This window comes from Cyprinodon variegatus, unplaced genomic scaffold (genome assembly GCF_000732505.1).
Source record: "Cyprinodon variegatus isolate N-32 unplaced genomic scaffold, C_variegatus-1.0 Scaffold186, whole genome shotgun sequence".
Taxonomy (NCBI): domain Eukaryota; kingdom Metazoa; phylum Chordata; class Actinopteri; order Cyprinodontiformes; family Cyprinodontidae; genus Cyprinodon; species Cyprinodon variegatus.
This window is the reverse complement of record NW_015150639.1, coordinates 1060305-1085336: the sequence shown is the minus strand read 5'-3', so window position 1 is coordinate 1085336 and position 25032 is coordinate 1060305. Positions and strand designations below refer to the sequence as shown.

General features: G+C 37.7%; 1 protein-coding gene across 1 annotated transcript in view; it reads left to right on the top strand.

Moving 5' to 3' along the window:
* The window catches only part of trim62 (tripartite motif containing 62), a 55424-nt gene that overhangs the window by 14785 nt on the left and 15607 nt on the right, over positions 1–25032 (top strand). The window contains exon 3 of the mRNA XM_015379174.1: positions 19579–19674. Coding sequence (XP_015234660.1) covers positions 19579–19674 — 96 coding nt within the window. The remainder of the gene's footprint in view (positions 1–19578; positions 19675–25032) is intronic.

The following is a 25032-nucleotide window of genomic DNA, read 5'->3' as shown; positions in this document are numbered from 1 at the left end:
GTATATATATATATATGTATGTATATGTGTATGTATGTTAAAATTGTTAGACATTGTCCTTTAACTGCTTGCAGTTTAAGGGCCTGTTCTAGGGCCTCTAACAGATTTCATTAATTGGATACATAATGATACATGTCTAATTTAGCAAGCAGAAACGTTTTTTATCAGTACAGGAATACCATGTAACACTAAAGGGTAGTTGTTAAAATCAATCTAAGGGTTATTAACTCTATGGGGCATAATTATGGGTTATTTTAGTACCCAATAAAACTAATCCTAAATTAGATCATTTCACATTCCTCAATTGTTATAGAAACTGCCAAGATTGCTGTAGTGGTAACTAGGTTTGGAAAAGATGAGGCACTTCTTTTAACCAAACAGCTGGGCCAAAAGTAGACTGTGAGATCCTGCAGAGGACATAATGGAAGCCACAGCTTCCACTGAGGTATAAATGTGATGATGGGTCTACCGGTGGGCTGTGTGCATCCTCTGTGTTTCAGGGCCGGACAGACTCTCCATGCTGTCTGCTCGCCCTCTAGATGCGTTTCTGCTCCAGCTAACAGCAGTAAAGGGGCAGATAACTGGGGAAATGGACTGAAGACTGCTGTTATCCATGCATATTTGTGGGTTATACTTTCATTCCATACTACAGGTCCTTGGAAATAAATGAAATTTGTACAGTTATGCTGACCGTTTCCTTTCCTTTAGGTAAAGCCCACATAGCAGCAAATATGTCAGTCAATGATGCATTTTACATTTTTTTCCAATCATGGAGGCAGTATTTTTATTAGTCCATAAATAGTATGTTAATGCTAAAACGCTCAAGCATTTCTGCTCATCTTTTTTTCTCTTGGTGTCAAAGATTTGAAAATGGAGACAGAGCGTTGCGGCCTATGATGTGTTCTCCTGGTGGCTGAGATAAAAAACACCCTGTCGTTCACTCTAAGGCTTTCAGCGCCTGCCTGTGAACTCACTCTGTGCCTCCCATCACCATGCATGGCAGTGCTGCTGCTGCTGCAGTAATGAGTCAGGCAGTTTCAAGGGCACCCATGGCTGCCATCTCTCCCTTTGGCTCTCCTTTTTCTGCTCCTAGGAGCAGGTCCTTTGCTCTCCATCACTTATTTTGAAAGCAGCTAGTCTTCTGTCCCCACCCTGTTAATTCCCAACCAGCCACAAAACAAACAGGTCGTTTCAGCTTGGCAGTATTTCAACATGGTGAAGAGACTTTTTTCCATCCCCAACATGAAGCTGTTGTGAAAGTCAAATCAGTCATGTTTCATTTGAAGGTTCCTGGCATAATAACCCCTTCCAGGAAGAAGCTGCAGCTTATGACTGATACAGCTGATGATGCTTGAGGCAGGAAGGAACCAGGCAGCAGTGTTTACTTCAGCCCACACTGTTGATGGATTAACAGATAAACAGCTGCACCATTTTGAGAGAAGACTGAGCTGATGCCACATCAATCACATACAGTGCTTGGTCTTGTTTATATGATTATTTAGCTCGCGCTTCACTCAAGTCGGTCAGATGTCTGCACATCTGTTGTAAGTTAGATATATGCTCATCCTGTGAAAAGGAACAGATTTCGCCGTGTGTCTTGTTTCATGTCAAATGGATATTTAAATGCCAGGTTGGAAAGATGCATCTAAAAGCTGAAAGAATAAACAAAATCTTTTTTAAGTTTTTTAAAATGGAGAGTCACCAGATTATAATCCAACTGAACATCTCTCAGGAGATTTTAAACCCATCTGTTAAACATTTTTCCCAGAAATGTGAAAACGTAAAGAAAAAAGTTGTTAAAAAATGTTGATTGTTTTTATGTAGTTTAACAAGTAAAGATAAATTGTTTTTATTTCTACTTCTATATTCACAGGAAAATAAAAGCAAAGAATAATTTTTGACTATTTGTTCCCTCTTCTGTTAAAGGGCTCGCAGTATCTGTAGTTGCATAAAGTCAAACTGGAAATCGGACATTTATCCGGAACCAGAATCCCTATTTTTGATCTGTTAAACCTCTTTTATCATGATATTCTTCTGTATCCCACAAACTCATTTGATTATTCGGAAATTTGTTTTTGTTCCAATTACTGGATGTGTTTCAATAAACTCTTGTTTTTCCTCAATATTATTTCCTTTTTGAATTTTACATTATTTCTACCCCTCTCTTCGAGCTTAAGCCTTTTGGTGAAAATCATTCATACGTGTGTCTTTGTATCCAACCAAATTTTGAAAACACTTAGAGTCAGACTTATACACTTACTATCTGTATGATACAGATATCCAACTCCAAAAAAAATAAGGGAAAATATTTGGCAGCTGGTTTTTAGGAGGACAGAAGATCCTTTATTCACCAGTAGATTTCTTAGGCATGGGAACCCTTTTCTGGAAACCTGTGTTGCATGAAAAATGTCTCTCATTATTTAGTTTAATAGTCCATTGAATTACATTGGGTCATCAGGGCAGCAGTGTCATTAAGACTTATGATTTTCTCACATATTGCTGTAGCAATGGAAGATGTTTAATTTTTAAACAGTGTCGTCGGCCGATGGCTTCATAAGGCCATCGATCTCTAATGTATTCTTAAAAGTATTGCAAATGTAGCAGCATCTATGCATTCAAAAGAAGGTATTTATACACACTGACATCGTAATTCAATTAACACCAATATACAGCATTAGTGCATCAAAGACAGGGATAGAAGATATAACATGTAGAAGGTGATTTCAGAGTTGGTCCTGTTATTTTAGGTTTTGTTACTCCTGCCTGTCTTCTCTCACAAAGTCTCATGAAGCCACTGACATTAAACATAATTCATTGGAAATATCTAGGTTTTAACGGCACTGGTGCCCTGATGAGTCACTGTAATGCAAGGGACTATTATACAATATAATCAGAGAGTTTTTGCAGACAAATGGGTTTCTAGAATTGTACTGCTAAATGGAAAACATTTTCTCTCCTGTAAGGTTTTGTGCACACTCTTCATCTTAGGAAGATGAGGTTGAGGAGTAACATCTGAAGTTTCTTTTTTTGTTTTGATGTTTTGGTGGTCGCTAGCTGATGCTAACTCCTTCTGCAACCAGGGGACTGTGAGCCCTGGGTCGATTAGCTGGGGAATTAAGACGGATTACAGGCCATTGTTCTCAGGAGGTCTGGGCTAGGCTGGACAGGCTGTAATCTCTTGTAATTCCCAGTGTTCGTGATTCGCTGAAGTTGATTTAATTAGAATATCTGCTGATAGGGGTTCTGGTTTAGAGCTCCCATTCAGTGGGACGCATGTATCTGGCTTAATGGGTCACTGGGAGAAAGTTTTGAATCCTGGAGATTTTCCTCTTTCAAACTTCGGATTAAATTATAGTTGGAAAAGGGTTGTTGATGAAAGGTATTAGTGAAATTAATTGACATTCAATTCATGGAGCCCCTCGGTGTGTTTATCATAGACCCCTTCTTCTGTCCTTCCAGGAAAGGCTCTCGGCGGTTCTCTGCTGCAGAAAGCACGCAGCCCAAACCTCTGCGGCCTAAAAAAAAAAACAAAAAAACCCCTACAATTAAATAAATCTTATCAAACTTTTATTTAGTAAAAATAAATTAGACAAAATGGCACAACATAGCAGAAAATCTGTTGATTGCACTGCAAAAATGATCTAGAAATAAGTAAAAATGTCTTTAATTAAATGTATTTCGCCTTAATTTAATTTGAGTATGTAAAAAAGATGATTTGTTATTGAAAGAAGTATTTTACTCTTAAAATAAGGTAATTAGGTAGTATGCATGTGAAATAAGAAAATGCAATTCTTTTTTCTTATTTTTAATGTAAATTTTCTTGTTCCATAGGCAAAGTGTAATTTAGATTTTCATATTTTGCAGTGTACTTTCTGTGCTCATACGTCGGCACTGATCCAGTTCATTTCAATGGTGACAAGACAGATATTGCGTTTAGCCAGCTGTATACATTGGTGTCCAGCAAACTAAAATACTTTTACTTTTCATTAAAGGCTGTTTATTCCAAGACTCTGTTAAGGCTCTTTATTAAAGATAAATTTTAACTGGAATGAAAATACAACAGTATCTACGCTTTTTCTCACTATGGTAATGATTAGCATCGAAACTAAAGAGACAGATAAATGAAAGCTTCAAAAAGCTGCATAATTATTGCCATGTCCTTGATGAATGTGTTAACAGCACATTAAAAAAAAAGCAAACATTGATCAAAATTGACCATATGATAAAATGAAATAAAACATTATTGAAATGTGTTTTTTAAATGAACTGAATGATGTCACAGTCCATTTTTCTTATCCACTTTTGCATTAAACAACACCAGTAAATTGGAAAACACGATTAAACATAATTATCGTTGGCTGTGCTCTGCAGTGGCGGGCACCTAATGCAGCAGGGGATTTCTGTTTAGCTGGGGATTTATTTGCTCTTGATTTGAACTTCTGCTGACTGTTTGAGCTGAATCTAAAACAGGAACATGGATGTTTTACTGGAAATTATCAGGAATTTATTAACCTGCAGCGCTGACAGACAGCCATAATTAAAATGAATACAAAAGAACTGGCTCGGCCTGTTAAGTCTGTCAGTGACTTGACAGAAGAGGTGGATATTGTAAACGTTTATGTGAAGTCAGAGAACTGAGTGAAACAGGCACACGCTTTATTTGTTTAGATGGGGCTGGTGACGTGCTGTAGCCTGCAGTGATCCGCACACCAGATATGACACAAAGGTTTCCAGCTGTGACCATGCTGTGATGGTGGAAAAAAAGGCATATAAACTAGTTATCTGGGCTCTGGTTGTCCAGCACAGACATCTTGTTTATATCCAAGTGGATTTCTTTTTCCTCTCACCCTCATTATGTGGCTCTACATTCACACGCTGACAGTATGTAGTCGTCACTAATCCTGAGAGCCTTTTTGGGGTGTGTTTGGTAATTGTGATTGACTGACGTCACACTGCAGTAGAAAAAGGAATTCGTTGTTAATGAGTTGTGATAAGCCATTGGAAAAAACATTGAGCCAACCCAGTTCTCTGTTAATGGTTGCAATTGATTGTTTGGAAATTGTTAGGCTCAACGGTTTATCTAAACTTGCCATCTGTAAGAAACTCAAAATGTGGAGATATCCAGAGTTTTTTCTGAGTCTTAACATTTAAAACCCACCTGAGAACATTAATCTGTTCACCTTCTCCTGCTATGGTCAAGAAGCATTTCAATTTGCTTGCCTAATTGTTTGCTCAGGTCTTGTTTCGGGCTTTGATTTGCCACCAAAAAGGAGACTTTCAGATGGACACTTAATTCCCTTCAGTATGGCCTTCTAACTTTAACAGTGTTTAACTGTGCAGTGGCAGAAAAAGAGACCATCAGTAAGCAACAGTTGTCCGAAAAAATAGCAACATGCAGTCCTATAGGATGTTGTATTAGATCTGTAATGAAAATACCAGTGCTCGGTAACTTCCTGGCATTAAACATTTCTGGTGTGTCCCCTGTGTGCCCCCCAACCCAGAGCCGCAATAAAACAACAACTTTATCTGACCAAGTTCAACTAACCTGTTAAAGATGTTGGTCTTTAAAGAACTGACATTTTAGTAATAGTTTTCCTAAGACCATAATTTACTTCAGTTTTTGGAAACTGCAGTAAATGGTCTCCTTCCTTAAAGTCTTCTTTACAATTAAAAGCTATCAGATTTTTCCTCCAAAAACTGATGATTTAGTAATTTGTCTGCATTTTATGTATAATTTTTTGGCCGGAAATGTAGTGATAAAACTCAAATCAATGATATATAGAGTTAACCCTTTTTAGATGGGTATTTTTAAATGGGGGAAAACCATGTAAAAAGAGGATCAGATTAAATGTTATTTATTTTAAGATAATTTGCATTGAAAATCGTTCGAACAATGGAAGTGTTTGACATTACAGCAATCAAACCATTAATGTTACTGCAGGTTACCACCAGTAATGTGAACACCTTAGTGATGAGCTCCAAGTCTTTTAGGTTGGAATGCCTCCATACCTTCACCTTAATCAATAATTCTCTGTTGGATGTAAATCAGGACTCTTTGTGGGTTGCTCAAAAATGTTTATATTACTTCAAGTCAGAAGAAATATGATTTATTTAAAATATTTTATATACAAGTCAGTGAGGAGTATTAATATTGACTTTAGGTATACTTTGTTTAGATCAGCAGTCATCATATTTTATATTTTATAAGCCTTAACCAGGCTAAATTCAAGTCAGGTTTATTTAAGTAGTTTATTACAAATGTTATTACTGTCGAGAAAAAAAAAAGTAAATCAATGAAACCATTCTGGAGGATCTAGGAATCTCCGTAATTAATGAGAACTAAGTACTAAGAAAATCAGTCAGATTTATCAGTAAAAGTAGATGAGTGCAAACAATTTTCATTGTAATTTTTTTGTAGGTAAGAAACCACAGAAAGAATGCCTATAGATTATTAGAGGGGTCAACTGACCCAGAAATGCTTTTAAGTCACCGTTGTCATCTGATGAAAATATAAAAAACCAGTTGTTTGAAATTAAAGTTTTAGTTTTCTCAGTTCTATAATATCAGTAGTTAAGATTGCATAGTTCAATGCTGCTTTTATCTATCATCATTAAATAAATGCTGTAAATTCTTGAAACCCAAAATCCAGTAGAGGGGGTATGGTTTTTATTTTATTTATTTAAATCTGCACATTTTAGTATCTTTAATTTCCATTACAGCAAAGCTTACTTTGTTGTATTGCCTGGTAATGACTACTTGTTTCACTATTCTATCACCTCAGTAATTTATGCTGAAACCTTACCTGCCGTTGGTTAGGTTTCCAGATAAGCACTGCCTCTCAGTCAATCAATCCTTTGGGGAAATAGGAGAAAGGAAAAAGACCACACTGTGCAGAAAGTAAGGGAGTCTCTTCTCTCTCTGAGTCACGGCTGTTTAACTTTCACTCCATGAGAAAAATCTCCTCAGAATAATGCAAATGTAGACTAGAACAGGTATTACTTATTCTAAAGTTTCTTCCTGCCAACAAATGGAGAGCCAAAGGCAATTTCTTTTCCTTCATCAAATGTGATGCACTGAAAATGTAGCCACTCCATTGAAACGTTTCAGGTTATCAGACAAGCATTAATAATTAGGCCAGAACACCCAGGACACTGTTTAGGGTCTGATCCAATGGAAAGTCAGATATTATATAGTTGTAGCCATTACATCTGATTAAAATGCATCATGTCGGTTAGACCTCACATGATTCTCTGCAACTGTGCTTGCGTAGCTCCCACTAAGGTAGACCTCAGGTCTGTTTTTGTTGGAGCTATGCAGCATTTTTACAAGAATATCATGGGTCAGACAGGAAAAAACTTTTCAATAAACACCCATTAATGAAAGAGTGACCTTCTTTATGCTTGTGTATAGCAGTAACAACTAATTGTTTTCTATCCTGCTCTATCCTGCTTGGCAAACAGTGAGAACTTTTTGCACACAAATGAGGAAAACATGGAACCATCCAGAACCCTTGCAGGAAAGGCCGACCTACAAAAATTACTCCAAGAACTCATTGATCACTGGCACTTTAGCTCAGAAAGGAATCCAGAACAACCAATCAAATACATACAATCAAATACATTCTTGCCAAACCACTAATATAAGTTTCTGTTTAAATTACATTACCTGAAAGGATTTGTCAGCCATAAGACATTAATTCTCAAGGCTATGAAATGCTGCACTAAAAACATTTGCTTTAATCCTGTTTTCTGGACTGCAGCTTGTTGAAGTAAAAGAACATCAAACACGTTTATAGCTTTAAACTTCCTTTCATCCCTCATTGATCAGAAGCACATGCGGCTTATTAACATAATGAAAGAGGTCTACATAATCAGAAATCCATTTGTGCTTTAATGTTTCTCAATTAATATTGAGAAGCTTAAGCGTGCAATCGCCTGCTTGTTTTTGGCAGCTTCCTTTTTTCATTATAATTAATCCTTTGATTCCAGCCTCGACCAGTTTAGATGATCACATTAACATCTATTCAGGAAACCTTGCATCACCCTCTGTGCTAACAACCAGGTGTATTATGTTGTGAGCAGCTAATGTTCTGCCTTTTTGAGCGGACCCCAGACCTTGTACTAAATATCTTGGCTCTCCTGTTAGCTGCAGTAAAGTAAATAATCTGTGGAAAATATTTTGTTTTATGTGGTGATAGTCTTGAACCTTTTTCACTGGGGAAATTTAGAAAATCTTATTTTTCATTTAATCTTAAGTTTTTTTCTGATTAACACTATTGTTTGTTGAACAATGATGGTTCTTTATTAAATCCTTTTAATGTCTTGGAAAGAGGGTAATTACAAGCCAGTTTCTAATCAAATATGTTTTGCAAAGATAATTCTTTGAGCAAAATGCACTGTTCCATTAAAAGCAAAAAAGCTTCTTTATGTAACCCATTGGTTAATAATAAATGGCCAGCCGTCTGCATACCTATTGTTGTTGACTATTCTTCTTGGTTTGAGTAATATCTTTTAAACAAGCCTTTTCTAATATTCCACAGTACAAAAGGAGTCATAAAAACACCATCGAGTCAATGATGATATTGGTCAACATATCAAAAATGAAAAAACTTTCATTGGGAAATCTCTTGTTTGAAAAAACGTCTCTTGACAGAGATGTAGGTAAAATCTTACTGTGGCATAGCTGATTTGGAGTGATGCATTGGGTAAAGTAAATTATATGTTCATGATGGATAGACTGGAAAAGGGGATGTCATTGTTTGGTATTGTGTTCAGATCTAATTTCATGGACCAGAACCACTTTATTAGCTTGAATTTATAACAACCAAATGACATAACATGTGGGGTTCCTCAAGGTTCCATTCTTGGATGGTTGTTTATTCGGCATCCAAATGATGACTTATAGTTCAGATTATTGAGCAATAAAACATTTCTCCCATTTTACAACACCACCAGTGGTTGTTAGAAATATAAATAAAGGAAATAGTCTGAGCTTATTGTGGGGGAAAAAAATAAGTCATGTTTTTCTTGGTATAAAAAATGCAATGTCTGATATCAGCTCACTCATAAAGGTTAGCCGTTGTGCCATCAGTTCATTGCTTGCTTTTGCTGGTATATTTTGTTTATTTTCTAATTAAATACTAATTAAATATTTTTTATATTTTTGTGTGTGTGTGTTTTTTTTTGTCTTCAGTTTTGGATATCATCTCTGTTTTTGTTTTTTCCTATATATGATGATTTATCTTATGTATAGTAAATGTTGCTCAAATAAACCCATCTTGTTAAAAAACTAAAGAAATTGAATTTAAGCTTATTGAAATTCTAGATTTTTTTGTAACAGTCTTTCAATGCTGTTCTTTTTACAGTTTAAGATCATAAAGCCTGGGCTACTTGAAAATACTTATTGCGTGCTGCTCTTAGCTAAACAAGTAAAATCATATGATTGTTGCAGCTATTTAGACTTTGTTAGAGGGGTGGTAACAAATGCAGTAACCTGGGTCTGTTTTGGTTTTTGCTATAGTATATTCTGGAGGAAGTTTTTTTTTTTCCTTCATGAGTTTCATGTCGAGATGATGTATAACCCTCTCCAAAATTAGCCCTTCACTCCTGACGGCTATGACCGATTGCTCTTGAGAAACGGACTGAACTGGTTGCTACCCTCAGAATATTTCCTAAAAATTTTATAATGAACTTGTAACAAATTGAAATGTCCACCTGTCAGATTTTCCATTCAGCTGTAAAAAAGATTGCGCTTCCTGGGAACGTTGTGAATACAAATCTTGAAGCCACTCGGCAGGCAGCAAAGGATGAGCTATAAAAGCCTCAAGGCTGAAGGTAAAGCACGGTGAGTGAGGCAGAAGAAGCAACCTTACTATTACCATTAAACGCCTGTGATTTCATCTCCAGCACTAACTTCTCGTCCAACATGTTGATTATCCAAAATAACCCTGAAGGGTCTTAAACAGCTCATTCATCAACTTAGTTGGCTGCATTGTAATGTCCTTTCCCTGCCTCAGCTTGGTGTGCAGACACTGTAGACCTTGGTCAGCAGATCAGGGATTATAAATCTAGAATAAATATAGTCCAACAGATTTGCAGTTTTTATTTTAGATGTCCATGGTTTGAATAAAGCTTTTGCATACTGTGTCCCTTCTCCTTTCAGGAAGTGGAGCAGCAGCCTCCAAACATTTATCATTTACATGACGTGCCCCATTTTCAGAGGACAGGTGAAAGCCAGCAGATAAACTAACAGCTTTTTCCAAATGCCCTCACTGCTATCACATTTGTAGGTGAGAGGGGTCATTGGTGATTAGATGTGACCTTTCCGTTTTATCATTTAATTGATCTTCTTTTAACCTACCCTTTAAAGGAGTTCAAATCTTCAGAAATGTGACACATTTTTTGTTTGATTCAAAATTCCCAGCAGTTTGTTGATGAAATTACTTTGATGATGGGTGCAGTTCAACAGATGCAACCAGGTTCCATCAAGCTGCTGTCTTGAAGGTTTTTCAGGCTCAGTCTTTTGCATTTAAAGATGGTTTTTTGGACTGAAAGCTTACCAAATCGATTCCGATTTCGATGTACAATTTATCTCAGACTTTTCCCCAGTGATTCTCCAATGTTCATCTCTTAATACCTATGTCGTCATGCCTGTGTTTAAATAGCTTATTTGCATTGTTGCATTTCCAAACCGCTATTTAAAAAACAATGGAAAGGACTGTTTCAAGGCAAGTGACAAACTTGCTTTGTCTCTCCATCTGTGTAAATAAAAAAATAAAAATAAAAAATTAAGGAAATTATAGATTTTTAAATTGAATATATGTGACATTCTGCTCTTAGACATGATCTTGAATAGTATAAGTGATCTTGAGCACAACAGCTTTAAGCTTACTGAAGCATGTTGTAAACCATTGTCAGATTTCAGTTGCCTTGCATGTTTGGTCTCATAGTAAAATGGTCCTTCAGCAGTAAATAAAAAAAAAAAAAAAACTACATTCAAGTTGTTCGATATTGTTTTTGTTTGCTAATAGTTGAGGGAACTGAACATTAAGATATTTTAATCAGCAACATTTTTAATTCAGTTTGCTTTTTATAAGTGAATTATGTAACAATTTATATGTCTGGTACTTTGGGGTTTGCTCAAGGTAGGTGTCTCATCTAACATGGATGCTTCCTCACCTATTTGTTGTATGTTTGATGAAAATGTCTCCTACTTCAAATTTCCTACAGTATGTATTGTCTCAGTCCGCAGCAGAAACGACTCCCAATGCTGTTTAAATAGAAGCAAGAGTTGAAATGGTGTCAGGCACCGGACTGGCAGCCTTACCAGATTTAATCACTCCTTATTCAGTCGGGATTTCCTTAATGATTGATTTAATACCATCTTTTGACTTCTAATCACTGACCACTGATTCAAAATTATTGATCATTTTCAGCAACTAATCATGTGTGTAGCATTTAGGCTTCTTCTCTGATGCATCACTCAAAAAGTAAAAACCTCTATAGCCACCATGCTAGCTCACACAGATGTTTAGTCAAGATAAATTATTCAGAAAAATGGAAAGAAAAAAACAGATTGCAAATCTTATCATTGAGCGACTGCAGTGCCCCATAAAGTATGTGATGTCACAAGAGCTCTGTCCCTCTAACCGCCTAACCAGAATCTAACCACACCAAATATAACCCACAATCCTCGGACGTTACTTGCGGTGGGTTCTTTGCACCAACACCTCACTTGCTGCCCTAGATGTCAGGCTTCTGACATCTAGAGCTTCACTCTGGTTCACAAAACACAAAAAAATCCACAACCAACAAAATCCTAAAGTGAATCTGTTCTTTAGCCTGACGGAACAGAACAGCCGCCACTTACCACAGCCATGTACGGGCACTCGGTGGAAAAAAAAACACACAACCTCAACAGAACAGCTGCTACTTGTCACTGTCTCTCCCCAAAAAAAGAGTTTACAAATTATTCACAAAATAAGGAGCACCTCACTAACTTCACAGCTGATTATGACGGATCCCCTTCAAACTGATGATTCTGCACTCGTCACTACCCGACTTCGAGGCTGCAGCAAGAAGTAAGACAGACTAAGCTAGTAAAAGTTAAAAGTAGCTTTATTTTGTCCTTCAAAAAAATATAAAAGAGCAACAAGTCTTAAAAGAAAACGGGAACAAGTATTAAAGCAGCGACCTGCACCGAAGATCAATTAGGAAGAAGGCAGTAGTAACTAGATGAAAGACTTAACGGCACACAGCTGCAGCTTCATTAGGCTGATGAACCCTCCACCTTGTTCCATGCAAAAGGAAAACACAAACAGCACAATGAGTTAATGAGTGTATTTTTACCCAATATTTTAATTTGAAGTTAATGGTCTCATTTTCTTTTTTTTTTTTTCCCTTCATCTGCCCTTCTGTTGGTCTTGATACATCTGTTAGGTTAGATGTTAAAGGGGAATAGTGTAACTTTCCTCCAGACCTCTGAGCCTGGACTGCTTAGTCAGCTCAGCTGTCTCCGGCCTGCTGTGATGGCTGAGCTCAGGCTTGGTGGACACAGTGGTCCCCCACCCCCCCCGAGAGACTGCAGCCTCTGCTGATGCAAGAAAAAACATCACTCTGGAATGTAAAGCACAGCTTGAACCTATTTACATTAACCAGGAAGACCAGAGCTCGGAGTCTGACACTGCATTATTTTTGTTATCCTGCCTTTTGTCTGTGATTACCATTAAAAGTTGCATAGGGGTATAGATTGAAGGGTTCATTTGTTTTATTTTCTTTGTTTTATTAGCCAAGTGAACCCAACCACTGCTTGCATAGCTGCTGATCCCTTAGTTCTTCATCTGACTAATGATGTGAGGGCTTCTCTTTGAAGTGTTACTCTATCTGCAGCCTGAAAAGCTCTTAATTTCATCTCCCATCAACCTGGACAGAAGAGTTTTAGCACATTTTTGAGGTTTACACCTTTCTTTGAAACTCAGTATTTTAAACTGGGTAGAAGGGTGTAACCAGTTAGGAGCATCACTTACAGCAGTGAGTGCATATTTCAAAAAGCTGCAGAGTGTAAAACGTCTAAACAGCCATCAGTTCATACTTGGATGTAAGGGTAGATATGTGTTGCTAAAACATGAACATTGCATCAACTACCTCTTTGTCCCTTTAATATAACACAAAGGTAGATTGGATTATTTAATTGCTTGATTGAAAATTACACTTGATAGGTGAATTTCTTTCAAACAATTGATCTTGTATCTTTGGATTTGCAACCTTATTATAAACATTGCTCAAGGGTATTTTATTTTTGCCAAGTATATACAGAGGATAACATAAACACTTTAAGCTGTTATGAAAGCCATGTGTGCTGCATTCTCTGTATTTTGCCTTCAGAATCATCACCTCTATGTTCAACTTTTTCAGTCGCTATAGACGTATGGAGGGTTGTTGCTTGTTTTTCTGCTGTCAATCTGTCACTGTTCTGAGACTCCACTTAGTGAGACATTCAGTGATGTGAAGGTCCTTGACCTGTGCAGACAGGAACACACGCAAGCTTGTCACTTCTCAGCAGGTTACCAGCAAGACGGTTGGCAGTAGAGCTAAGCGAAGTGGCAAGTGCTGAATATTTAATCTATATATCTCCAAATAAAGTGGTTTGTTTTATTTTTTACTAATTTGTCTGATTTTCTTTTTCAACCTTTCCGATTTTTTTCCCCCCTTAGGGGTTGACTTTAAGGATTTTTACCACTTGCCCTTCGGGCAAGTGACTTTCATATTTCATTTGCCCAGAAACAAATTTTACTTGCCCAGTATAACGTTTGATATATATAGTTCCTAGTATTCATTTTTGTATATATATCAATGAAACATGTTTGTTTTTAAAATGTTTTTTGTAATTCAATATTTTTTAATTTTACAGGTTCCTGGTGTGTATATGCATGCCTCAGATAATGAACTCAAGCCTACATTACCGTGTTAACATGCCTTTCAATCCTTCCTGCACATTCTTTTCAAACTAAACTTTGCTTTAAACTGTTGTGTGCTTGGTAAAAATACAAATTGTAATGTTAAAAATCTAAAAAACAAAACAAAAAAACTTGACAGGTTAAAAACTTAAGATAAATCACAAGATAGAAGTCAATGTCACAAATGAATAACTTATTTTAGAGCCAAGGTATGTTTATACAAGATAATACTATTAATATAATGTGACTTTTCTAGAGAATCATTATACATAGTTATTTTATACAGGGTTTCCACAGTCTTACATAATTTCAGAATTCCCTGACTTTTAACTGACTCAGGATTAGTTTTCCCTGACAAAATAAATGCAGCAACAAGACAATAATAATAACATAACAGGTCACCAATTTAACATGTTTAGCTCCAATGTCTGAGAGAAAAAAAATAATGAACATTTTTTAATGTATGACCACTGTACAGAAGACTGCCATATGATAGCGCTTTCTAGCTTGTTTGTCGTTTTGGTAACTACATCAAAATTACCGCTAGGTTGACAAAAATCACGCCATCTGGCGGACAATCTCGCGGCTTATTCAAATCACTCGAGAATGTGTACAAAACAACAAAAATGGCGCCGGCTGGGTTGTTTTCAGCTAATGTCGGTGGTTTTAAAGTAATTTTGAGTGATAGATAATTTTTTTTGCGATCACTGCACTTGCCCGCGGGCAAATGCAATGAAATTTGTACTCTCCCGACAATAAAAAGTACTTGCCCCGGGCGATCGGGCAATGGTTAACACCGAGCCCTGCCCCTGATTTTCGAAGATTGCTTACTTAAAGTTAGAATGATCCAAGCTGGTGTTTCTAATCGTACCATCTTAAACCTGCAGCTAAAATGAACACCTACTCGACCAGGCAACATTTTAAAACCTGTTGTTGACCAGAAAGTAAAAAGTATCTATCCCTGCTCTTTGTTGACACTAGTGTCACCTGATAAGGTTTTTTTTGGTCTTGCTTCAAAGTTTGATGCAGGTAGTATCCATCCCTGGTATGGTATCAGTATCCAGCATTCCTTGATTGTGCCCATTGTCCTTTGATTTTAAAAGGGTATTACTGTCTTGAAAATGGCACTGATCAGATATTACTTCACTTTTTCATGCAGTCTCTGTAATTGACAAAATAAAAGTTTCACTTGAGCTCACTTAAATCGAAGGCCCATTTTATAAACCAGGTTTCCTCAACCTCTATTTTTGTTACCGTAGTAACATTCTGCACAGAGATAACTGGGCCCAGAGCAGGATTTCCTCAATAAACTAATTGTCGTCAGTCTCCGCATCCTTAAAGCAACGATGTTGTTGTATTTCCAGATTTAGTCACGAAAGTTTTTGTCATAGTTTTGTGCGATCAATAAAAAGAAAATCATTCATTAGGTCTTTTGGAGACGTTAGGTGTTACAAAACAGAAATATAGCATGTCCCTTTGACCAGAATCCAATTAACGAATGGCCGGCATTAATTCGCAGAATTAAATATTTATAGGGAAACAGTTCTCAGGCCTTATATAGATGTCCTTTTATATTCAGAGAGTTATCTTTATGAGCTCTACCATTTCATCTCACAATCCATCGAATACATCCACGACCTTATCTGACCTCACATTAACAGCATTACATAGACTTCTTCAACAGGTATTTAATAGAACATGAAATGAGAAAACTTTGATGTGTGCAATAACGGCATTATACAAAACAACTGCAGAGTCAAACAGCCACTTAGCATTTACTTTATAATTGAAGACAAGATGCAAATGAGGATCATGCACAGGTCCTTCGTGTTTGAAAGTTTTTTATACTCCACCTTCACCTGCTAACAGGTGCAACTCACCCACGTGAGTTACCTCAGTTATTTTCACCTCAATAAAATACATTGATCCACTTCCATTCAAGCGGTAAACTAATTTTCCCTCATAATGTGATTAAAATTAGCTGTAGCAGGATGTTTTCTTATTAGTTTGTCTAAATGTGTATTTTTGATGTCTGAAATGCATGTTTTTCAGAATGAACATTTGAAACAAAATAACATTCTTTGTATCTAAAATAAGCATTCAGATATTGTTATCCCCGTTTTTTTTGTCACAATTTATATTTATTTGATTAGGAAGAAATGTATTTCAGATATAAATACATATTCAGTCAAGCTGATAAATGTCAGAACTGGTATATAAAACAAAATCTTACTAGTAAAATATATTTTTTTACTCTCTGAAATTTAGATTCTGCTAGCAAACAGTTCTGATTAGAAATGTGATTTTAATAGATGTAACAACGTCCTGCCATAACAGACTGCAAATTTATGCCTTAACTCAAGCAGCAATCCTCTCCTTTGCCATCTCCCTTTCTTTTGCAGCTTTAGCGCTGTTTCTCTGGGTTTTAAGCATATTCTCCAATATTTTTTTCCTCAATCAACATTAAAATCTCTAGTTCCAGTGGTGTGAAATAGAGATTTCCTGTTGCCTGTTGTAGTGGTATTAGTCTAATCAGAGCTTGACCGATAATGGCTCTTCATACTTGTTACGCACATGCTGAACTCTGTGTGGACCCACACAGAGTTGATTAAACTAACTCACATCAGCTGTTGTGAAACCAAAAACTCAGTTTCCAACCTCAGGTTAGACCAAATTATAGTTGAGAATTTGAGTCCCAGGTTGTAAAACAGGCCTTAGGACTAGTTTGAATGTTGCCTGTAGAAAACGGAAAACTGCAATTAAAGCATATATGGAGCTTTCTCAGTAAAACTATCCATCCATCCATCCATTATCTGACACGCTTGTCCCGAGTGGGGTCCCGAGGGGTGCTAGTACCTATCTCCAGCTGTCTGCGGGCGAGAGGCGGGGTACACCCTGGACAGGTCACTAATCCATCGCAGAGACAAACGGGATGAACAACCATTCATGCACTCACTCAAACCTAAGGAGAATTTAGAGAAGCCAATTAACCTAACAGTAATGTTTTTGGAAGCCGGGAGTACCCAGAGAGAACCCACACATGTTCAGGGAGAACATGCTCTGGAATCGAGCCCAGAATCTTCTGGCTGCAAGGCAGCAGTGCTACCCACTGCTCCACTGAGCAGCCCCAGTAAAACTATCATTTGATAAAAAAACAGTTTATTTTCTTCTTTTATTAAAATATATTGAGAATATGAATAATGATGTATAGTGTCAAGGAAGATGAGTTTTCTCTGCTGTTATTTGTAGATCTCCTATTTCCCTCTATAGCTGCTACAGATGTATGACCTTTTGACTAATGTCTCAAATTGACTTTATGAAACCTATCAATTCTACTGGATATTTTATGTTTACCTAGCAGTGAACAGATATAAAAGGTCCCACATTAATTAGAGGACAGAGTCGCTCTGTGTTGTGTGTCGAATGAGATATACAGTATATTAAGGTTCAACCTGTGCTGTTTGTTTTTAATGATGCAGGCTGTGGCACATGTACTTTTATTTAGCTCTTGGTGGAGGCTGGCAGTAAAGTTGCTGGATATAATAAATCTCAGAGCTCTAACAGCTACATACAGGTTTCTAAGTCTTGTGCAGTTTTTTATTAAGGAACCTGGGGGGGGATCTGTTATCTTATTCGTGTTTTCTATGTATATCTACCTAGCAGCAGCTGGCTCTTCGGTAGAGAGAAGGCTGAGAGGAGGAAGGAAATGACAGCAGGATGAAATGAGTTTTAGATTTATAATCCTTTAGACGTGACCCCCATTTCCTGCAGCTTGACGTCCTAGGGAAATGTCATGTCAGACTCTTGTTGGTCAGATTGGATGGACAGGAGGGAGAGGCTTCATCACACATAACAGACACACATACTCTGCTGTTAATGTTTACTCGCACCGGCTTTAAATTACCTGTGTTTTACGTTTTTAGATTACTGATGGATGGACATACATCCCATATCTGTGTGCATTTTCAGGACTGTTTCTTTTAGTGTATCTTACTAAAGCTGTTGCTTTTTCCCTGTGCTAGAAATCTCATTCCAGTAAAATCTCCATATGAAGGGTGCATTTTGCTTCTAGGGAGATTATAGGATTATGCAATTCCATGCTATAGAGCAGGTGTAGGACTTTAAAGGGGATAATGGCACCAATGAGGTTGATTCTTACTCTTTATAAAAGCCTTTTTTGCCTCTTTAAATCCAGATGCCGTGTTCCCATTTAAAGTTGTTAGGAGCTGTTCATTTGCAAGAACATATTTTGCATTTAAAATTGGGAGGCATGTGGGTTGAATAACATTCTGCTAAGTTCCTGTTAATATGTCTGTTTTGTGTTTGTGGGCAGTGGTTAAAGTTACCTTTTCCTGACCAGCCAGCCTGCTGAAAAAGAGTGAAGGAAAATGTTTATTGCCAGTCTGTCAGCATTGCTCTGCCTCACTGTGGGAGCAGCTAAAGACCTGCTGCAGACAAATGTGCAGCGATGAGCTCACTGAGCCTGCTACACTCCAGTCATTAACATGGGGAGTCACGCTCCTTCCTTTATACACCAATCATAGCTTTGCCGTTTCTGTCTGTTACAGGAACCTGACCTAACATTTTATATATATCGGTCTTCCATTAGCAGAACAAATCACAATAAGAACACTTCAGTGTGAAATGCCATGATTGTCCTGTACAGCTATAAAAGTAAATATAAACTCACTTAATTTTACCATTTGTCTTTTAAAACCATCTTCCTTTAAGAATGAGAAAGGAGAGGCACTCCTTGGGCTTTGATATCATCACGATATGCAGGAAATAAATAATGATAATAATAATGTATAATGTATTAATGACAATAATAATGTATTGCTAAAGACAAACTTGGTGAGGGCAATCATTTATTCTCTGCAGTTTATAAAAAGTTCAGTTTAATTCATTTATCTTTTTTGGGCTTAACAACTAAGGATTTAATTTCATATTTTCTCTATAATTCCACTAAATATATTTGATAACAGAGCAGCTTTTATGAATTCTTTTCTGCAAAATGGATTTTCATCTTATGGGATTTTGAGGGTTCCCTTATCTTTCTTTGTCAGCAAGATCTCTCACTTTAGAAATTGTTTAATAAAGACAGGGCATGCATGCCTTGTCTATAAGCATGCATTGATTTCACCTCCTGGTTACTCATTGCTTTAATCTCTGCATCTGTTTCCTGGCTCAGGCTCACTTGGAGGTGATGTTCAGGGAAGGTTTTACCTGCTGCTGTCTGATTTGGGATGAGACCCAGTTTTCTATCATGCTGCCTGAAATCTTCAGAGATTTCATATTCTCTCTCATATATCGCTCTCTGTCTGGGTTGTTTGTTTTGGTGCTGAGGATAAAATCTCTGATGCCTCATATCCGATCAAACTGAGCTTTTACACAACTAATATGATTTTTATCTTAATACAGCAGGATTTGGAGTCGCCAGGAAGGGTCTTCCAGCTGTTATTTTAAACCTCTAAAAAACCTCTACATATACAAATCAGAGACTGAAAGTAAAAGTTTGTTTTTAAGATTAACAGGAAAGAAAATAAGATGTTTGAGTTTCGATCTGAGTTTAGTTGTTGAGACACATTTCTGTTCTGATTATTGGTTTGTTGTTTGTGCTGCAGAGAGAGATGAAGGACCAGCTGGCTTCGCTGCAGGACAGTGAGAAGGGACACACCGAGGCCCTCCATCTCCTACAGAGACAGCTTACAGAGACCAAGGTAATCTAATCATTTTTTATATAGCGCTGGACCTGTAGCAGAAAACCTACAGGACCAGCAGATAATCAGGATCACTATGAGTAAACCCAGCGGCTCCAAGTTTCTTTTCTCTTATTCTTTCTCAATCTAAGGTTAAAATTCTACTGCTGTTTTAATCATTGGTAAATGATATAGAAATGTATATTATGTAAGATCTGCCTTTTAGCCACTGATACCAACTGTTGCTTTTGTATGAGGTCTGATCTGTGCTTTCAGTTTTCTCACTTAAACCTGTAATACATTGGTAATCTCGCTGCCAAAGAAGAAAAAGAATATTGACCTTAAAACCAAAAGTTCTGCTCCAGGTCACATAATGTAGGTAGAGTTCAAATCAATCAGAAATTGGAAGGTTTAAGCTCATTTTGAGCACATATACCATAACCAGAGCTCACTGAGAAATCAGTCTGTTACGCAGGGGATACACTGTATGATTTTTTTGCCCTTTTTGGGCTTGAAAGAATTTTTCGATCGGCCTGACTTTCAGCCTTTTCCTGCGTCGTGTAGTGTAGGGTAACAAGGGGCCATTAGCCTTTCACAACCACCTCCCGATCAGGAATCGTAAGGTCGGGAGAAAAAAGAACATGTTTAAAATTCAGTCGGCCATCCTTAGGTCGCATCAGAGCGTTGGGCCGCACAGTGTGTGAACATACATCGTTAGCTGTGAATTTTTAAACCCTGCTGTTTCGTCGTACAGTTTGAGCTGTCGCTGAGTACAACAATTGAAAATATCGCACAGTGTATGCCCGGCTGTCGATGCTGTTTCTGGGTAAAGGTTAGCTGTTTTAAGGATCCGTGATCAGTAAAATTAAGATGTAAGAACTTTTTAGAAATAAACTATTTGCTAGAACCTGGTGAAACATGTCTGTTCATTCAGGCTGTGAGACAGTTGGAGCCTTGAATCAGATAGCAGGAGTACTGAGCAGAGTACAGCCAAGGAGTTCTGCTGTTTTTTTTCTTTTTTTTTTTTTTTTTCATCCGTCTGGTTTTGGAAATCTTGGTCTGAAATCAACCACAAAACCAATTGTTATTTCTCTGTTCCTAACCTTTATCTGAACTTTGTTATAACAGGCTGTTTTTTGAGACCAAATAAAGTGTGAGCTTTCGGGTTTGATGACTCACTGGCCAGTGCTCGCAATTGGGCAATTTCTATCATCAGCCGCCTGATCGGTACATCAGTGCTGCTATTCAGACTTAAAATATGTTTTTACTTTGGTTAGAGAGCTGCTAACAGCTGGTGTTTATTAATCAATCCTGATTTAAATCACTTCCACGGTCATGGGTACTTATTGACTCTGGCTTCATTAGGCATTGATGGATCTGGAACACTAAAGCACAAACATTCAGCAGCACGAGCGTGAATGTGAATAGGCTTTATTTGTTTTATAAAACTTTAGAGTTGGTTACACAGGCAGGCTTCATGCTTGGTCGCCTCAAGTGGTCAGCAAATGAAAAGGAACTTCAAAGAGTAACTCCATCTGCTGCCTCAGAAGGAGAGTCAGTGTCTCTGCAAGACCACATTACTTTGCACAGCAGAATTAATTCAAGTTCATAAGATTTTTAAATAAAAAAATGTACCCCCAAAAATTTAGGCTGATAGAGCAAATCAAATTTATTTATCCTCTCTGTTGCACCTGTGTCTTCTTTTTTGCCTCTATTTAAGCTCACTCCTATTTCTTTGGATCCTTTCTCCATATTGGAAGGCAATGTTTCTATAAACCATTAAAATTAAAGTTGTCATATTGACATGGGTCATCAGACCTGATTGGCCTATGCACCGACACGCCGATGATGCTGCATTTTATTGGTTAGGGGGGAAAAAAACCTCTGGCATCCTTCAGAACATGGAGCCCTGTCTTAAAAGGTTGCTCTCTGTCTCTTAGCCCAGTGGAAGTGCATGTGTTTATCTGTCTGACAGCACACTCAAGGTGAGTCTGAGTCAATGAGTCTGAAGGGCTGGGGGGAGTCCTCAAACAGACATGTTTCTCACGTATACATGAAAATAAAGAGGTAAGCTAGTCTAAAAACAGTTTCCACTGCAGCCTTCTGGCCTAATTTCAGAGTAATTTTTGACAATCAGCCGTGGGCCTAAAGTGCCCTGGACAGATTCCCGGGAAAAGGGGCCTAGATGTCAGTCAAAGTGCTGATTAGCTCATAAAAAATGTGCGCAGTCAACTAAATTCAGCTTACAGGCAGCTTGGAAGCAAGATTAATTGCTGTGAGATTTGTGAAATTGCAAACTCCTGAAAACACATTTTGCCAGGTACCAATAGATGTGTTAGCCTCAAGTACTGATATGTTTTGAACCAATGAAATGCAGTGCAGCATATGATGACAACCAGAAGCCTAAAGCAAAACAAACATGGCTGCACCTGTGGATATAACATTCAGTTTATTTTATCTGGAATAACCTCTATATTTTTTTTTATTTTTTTGAAAAACAAGCCAAAAGAAACAATTTGATTTGTGGCTTTTTGGTTGGCAAAGATGTTTGCCCGTTCCTCCCTACCGGATTTCGTATGTTTATCAGTTACCTCCGCTAGTTGTAAAACAAATCTGGAATGTGATGTGTCACCACTGCTAATGCTGCTGTGATTGGCTAAAAGCTGATGTGGGAGGCAGTTGCCACTTGGTGATTTACCCAATCAGCTCGAAGAACTGTAGTGAATGTCCCTCCCTTTTGTAAACACTTTCCACAGGAGCCTTTCCAGATAGATTCTGTGTAGATAATCAATCTGGCTTATGCCATGTTAAATTTCAACATAGTGGTCACAGCCTTCAGTTTAGCAGCCCGCTACACTGAAGTGTACCATTAAGGACTCTGGTTCTACCAACACTGAAGAATTTCATTTAGACACTGACAGATTCTGTATTACAGGTTTATTTTTTATTTTATTTAGGGGCCAGTAGCTTTACGGTATGCACTAAAAGGAAAGGTGATGTGTATTTTTTGCTGCAGGTTCCTCAGATGGTCCCAACAGCTAATTATTAGCTCGGTGTTCACAGCCTCTAAAACTCACAGCTACAGCAATAAAAAGTAAGATTCATCAGTTTCTGTCTGATGGGATACATTAAATGTCCCACTGTGAGAGTTGAACCCTGAACTCATTCTACAAAAAATAAAAAAAACTAGGCTGATCAAATTGAAATCATGAATCAAAGATGAGGTGAAAATATATTATTGAGCCGTAAACGTTGGACTGACCCTTTCAATGACCCACACCCTCCTATAAAGAGACACTCTTCTCTTTCTCCTCTGTTACGACACTAAATGTTGGTTTGACTGAAGGCTGAGAAGATTTTTTATTCTTCCCATTTGTTTTTGTTTAAAGCCTCTGCATGATGTTTCTGCAAGGCTCACTTACTTGTCCACCCTTTGCAGACTCTTGCAGGTGATGGCCGTTTTATTGACTTTCTCCAGCTGCCTGATATAGGTCTTCTAGCTCACTAGAAATGAGCTGATCTCATTAGCTTCACATCCATTTGAAGAGAGTGCTGTTCCTGGAAATGGGCCACACTGACGGCATTGATCTTTGATGCATCTATGAAGCTGATCATGAAATGACCCCTGCCTTCTGCTTTATATTTTCTTCAGAGAGCTGAGATGATGCCATTTTACTTATGTCATTCTCAGACCGACAGTGATGCATATATTTTATATAAAGCCCTGCTTCTCTTTACTTTGATGATTTTTTAGCTCAAATGGTTTCTTTAATTTTAACCTTAAAGGTTGTGCTGTAAAGGGCTGCAGATTTGATATACCCTCAGCATCACTTGATGTCATGCCTCCAAGGAAAATGTGCAGCATGACGCCTCAAAGTTTGTTCACACCGAGCACACTTTGGGCGTCAAAAAGGCATCCGACACCTAAACTTGGACGCTTGTACACATTAAAGTCAGACGTTTTTGATGCTCTTGACGTGCCTCGAACACAGTGCACTGACACCTCTGACTCGCATCTGGAGGTTTTTCCTTGTTGTTTTACTTTGCCCTTCTCATCTGTACAATGGCAGATGCAATCAAGATAGGGGCTAGGCTTAATTTACTTTGAGGATTGGGGAAAAAAATAAGTTTTGACATGTTTTTAATGCAAGAAAGTACATCCCTCAAAAAAGTGATCCGTGGAGTCAGTTCATCACAGTTGTGATCCTACTTTATTCTGTTGTTCTGAGCAGCAGACCCCAGCATACAGGCGGACTGTACTTGAAATCCCGAGTGACAGCTCTACTGCTGCAGCTCTTCAGCAAAGGAAAGTCGCTATTGCATTTTCCTATTTTGTGATGCTTGATCAGCCTCAGGAGAGGCTTATTAAAAAATGATTAAAGTGCTCTAAATATGTCCAAAAACTATTTATGATATCTATGAAATTTCATAGATTTCATCTGTGCAAGAGGAGAAATCAAGGCTTTGATGCAATGCAATAGCTACCGGATCAGCTATTCTGATTGGTTTCCCACTCCAGCATCTGCCTCTTGGAATGCGCTCAATGCCTAAACGCTAAAACGCTTCAAGAGCGACGCACCTTGACCCACGTCCATCATAGACATTGCATGTACACTGAACGCCCCACTCAAAATCCCTTCGGAATGAACCCCACCATAATGGCTGCAGACACCCACTAGGTGCCACTGGGCCCAGTGGGCCCAAACAGCAAACATGTCTGTGTGATTGATGGCTTCTCAGCTGCATCCCTCCACCCCATCAGTTAAACTTTAACTAGGTAGGAGATCTTTGGCTCGCTTTAACCGAGCGTTACAACAAAGCCCCACAGGAAGTTAGAGTGTCTGCACTGCCCAGCAGTGACAGCTCTGATGTTTAAAGGATGAAACAGTTTGTGATATTTCGTTAAGACTTAATGGAAAAACTCACCATAATGTAATCTGTATAATAAATAATAAAATACTTTATTTCTATTCTATTGCAATTTATTGAGATGTGCCTGTATATATATATATACGCACATTTTTTTGAAGGCCTATTTTTGGGCTTTTTAATTCTCAGTACCAAGATAATTTCTTTTGATAAATATTTCATGGTTGTCTTCTAAAGCTACATGTATGAATCCTCTTCTTATTCTGTTTGTGTTCTTCTGGTTTGGTTTAAACTACTGTGATTTTTTTATGGATTTAGCTGCTTAGTCTCCCCACTGGTCCTCCCACCCAGCTTGGCCTCAGTAATGGTTCTTGTTGTACACTCCTCCTCTACTCCTATATTGTCTGATACGCTTTATTTTAAGGTTAGACGCTTCTGTGCACTAATGCTCCCAAGAGCCTCTTAAAATCAATACATCTAAGTGCTGAATCAATTAATTGCTGTTTATGT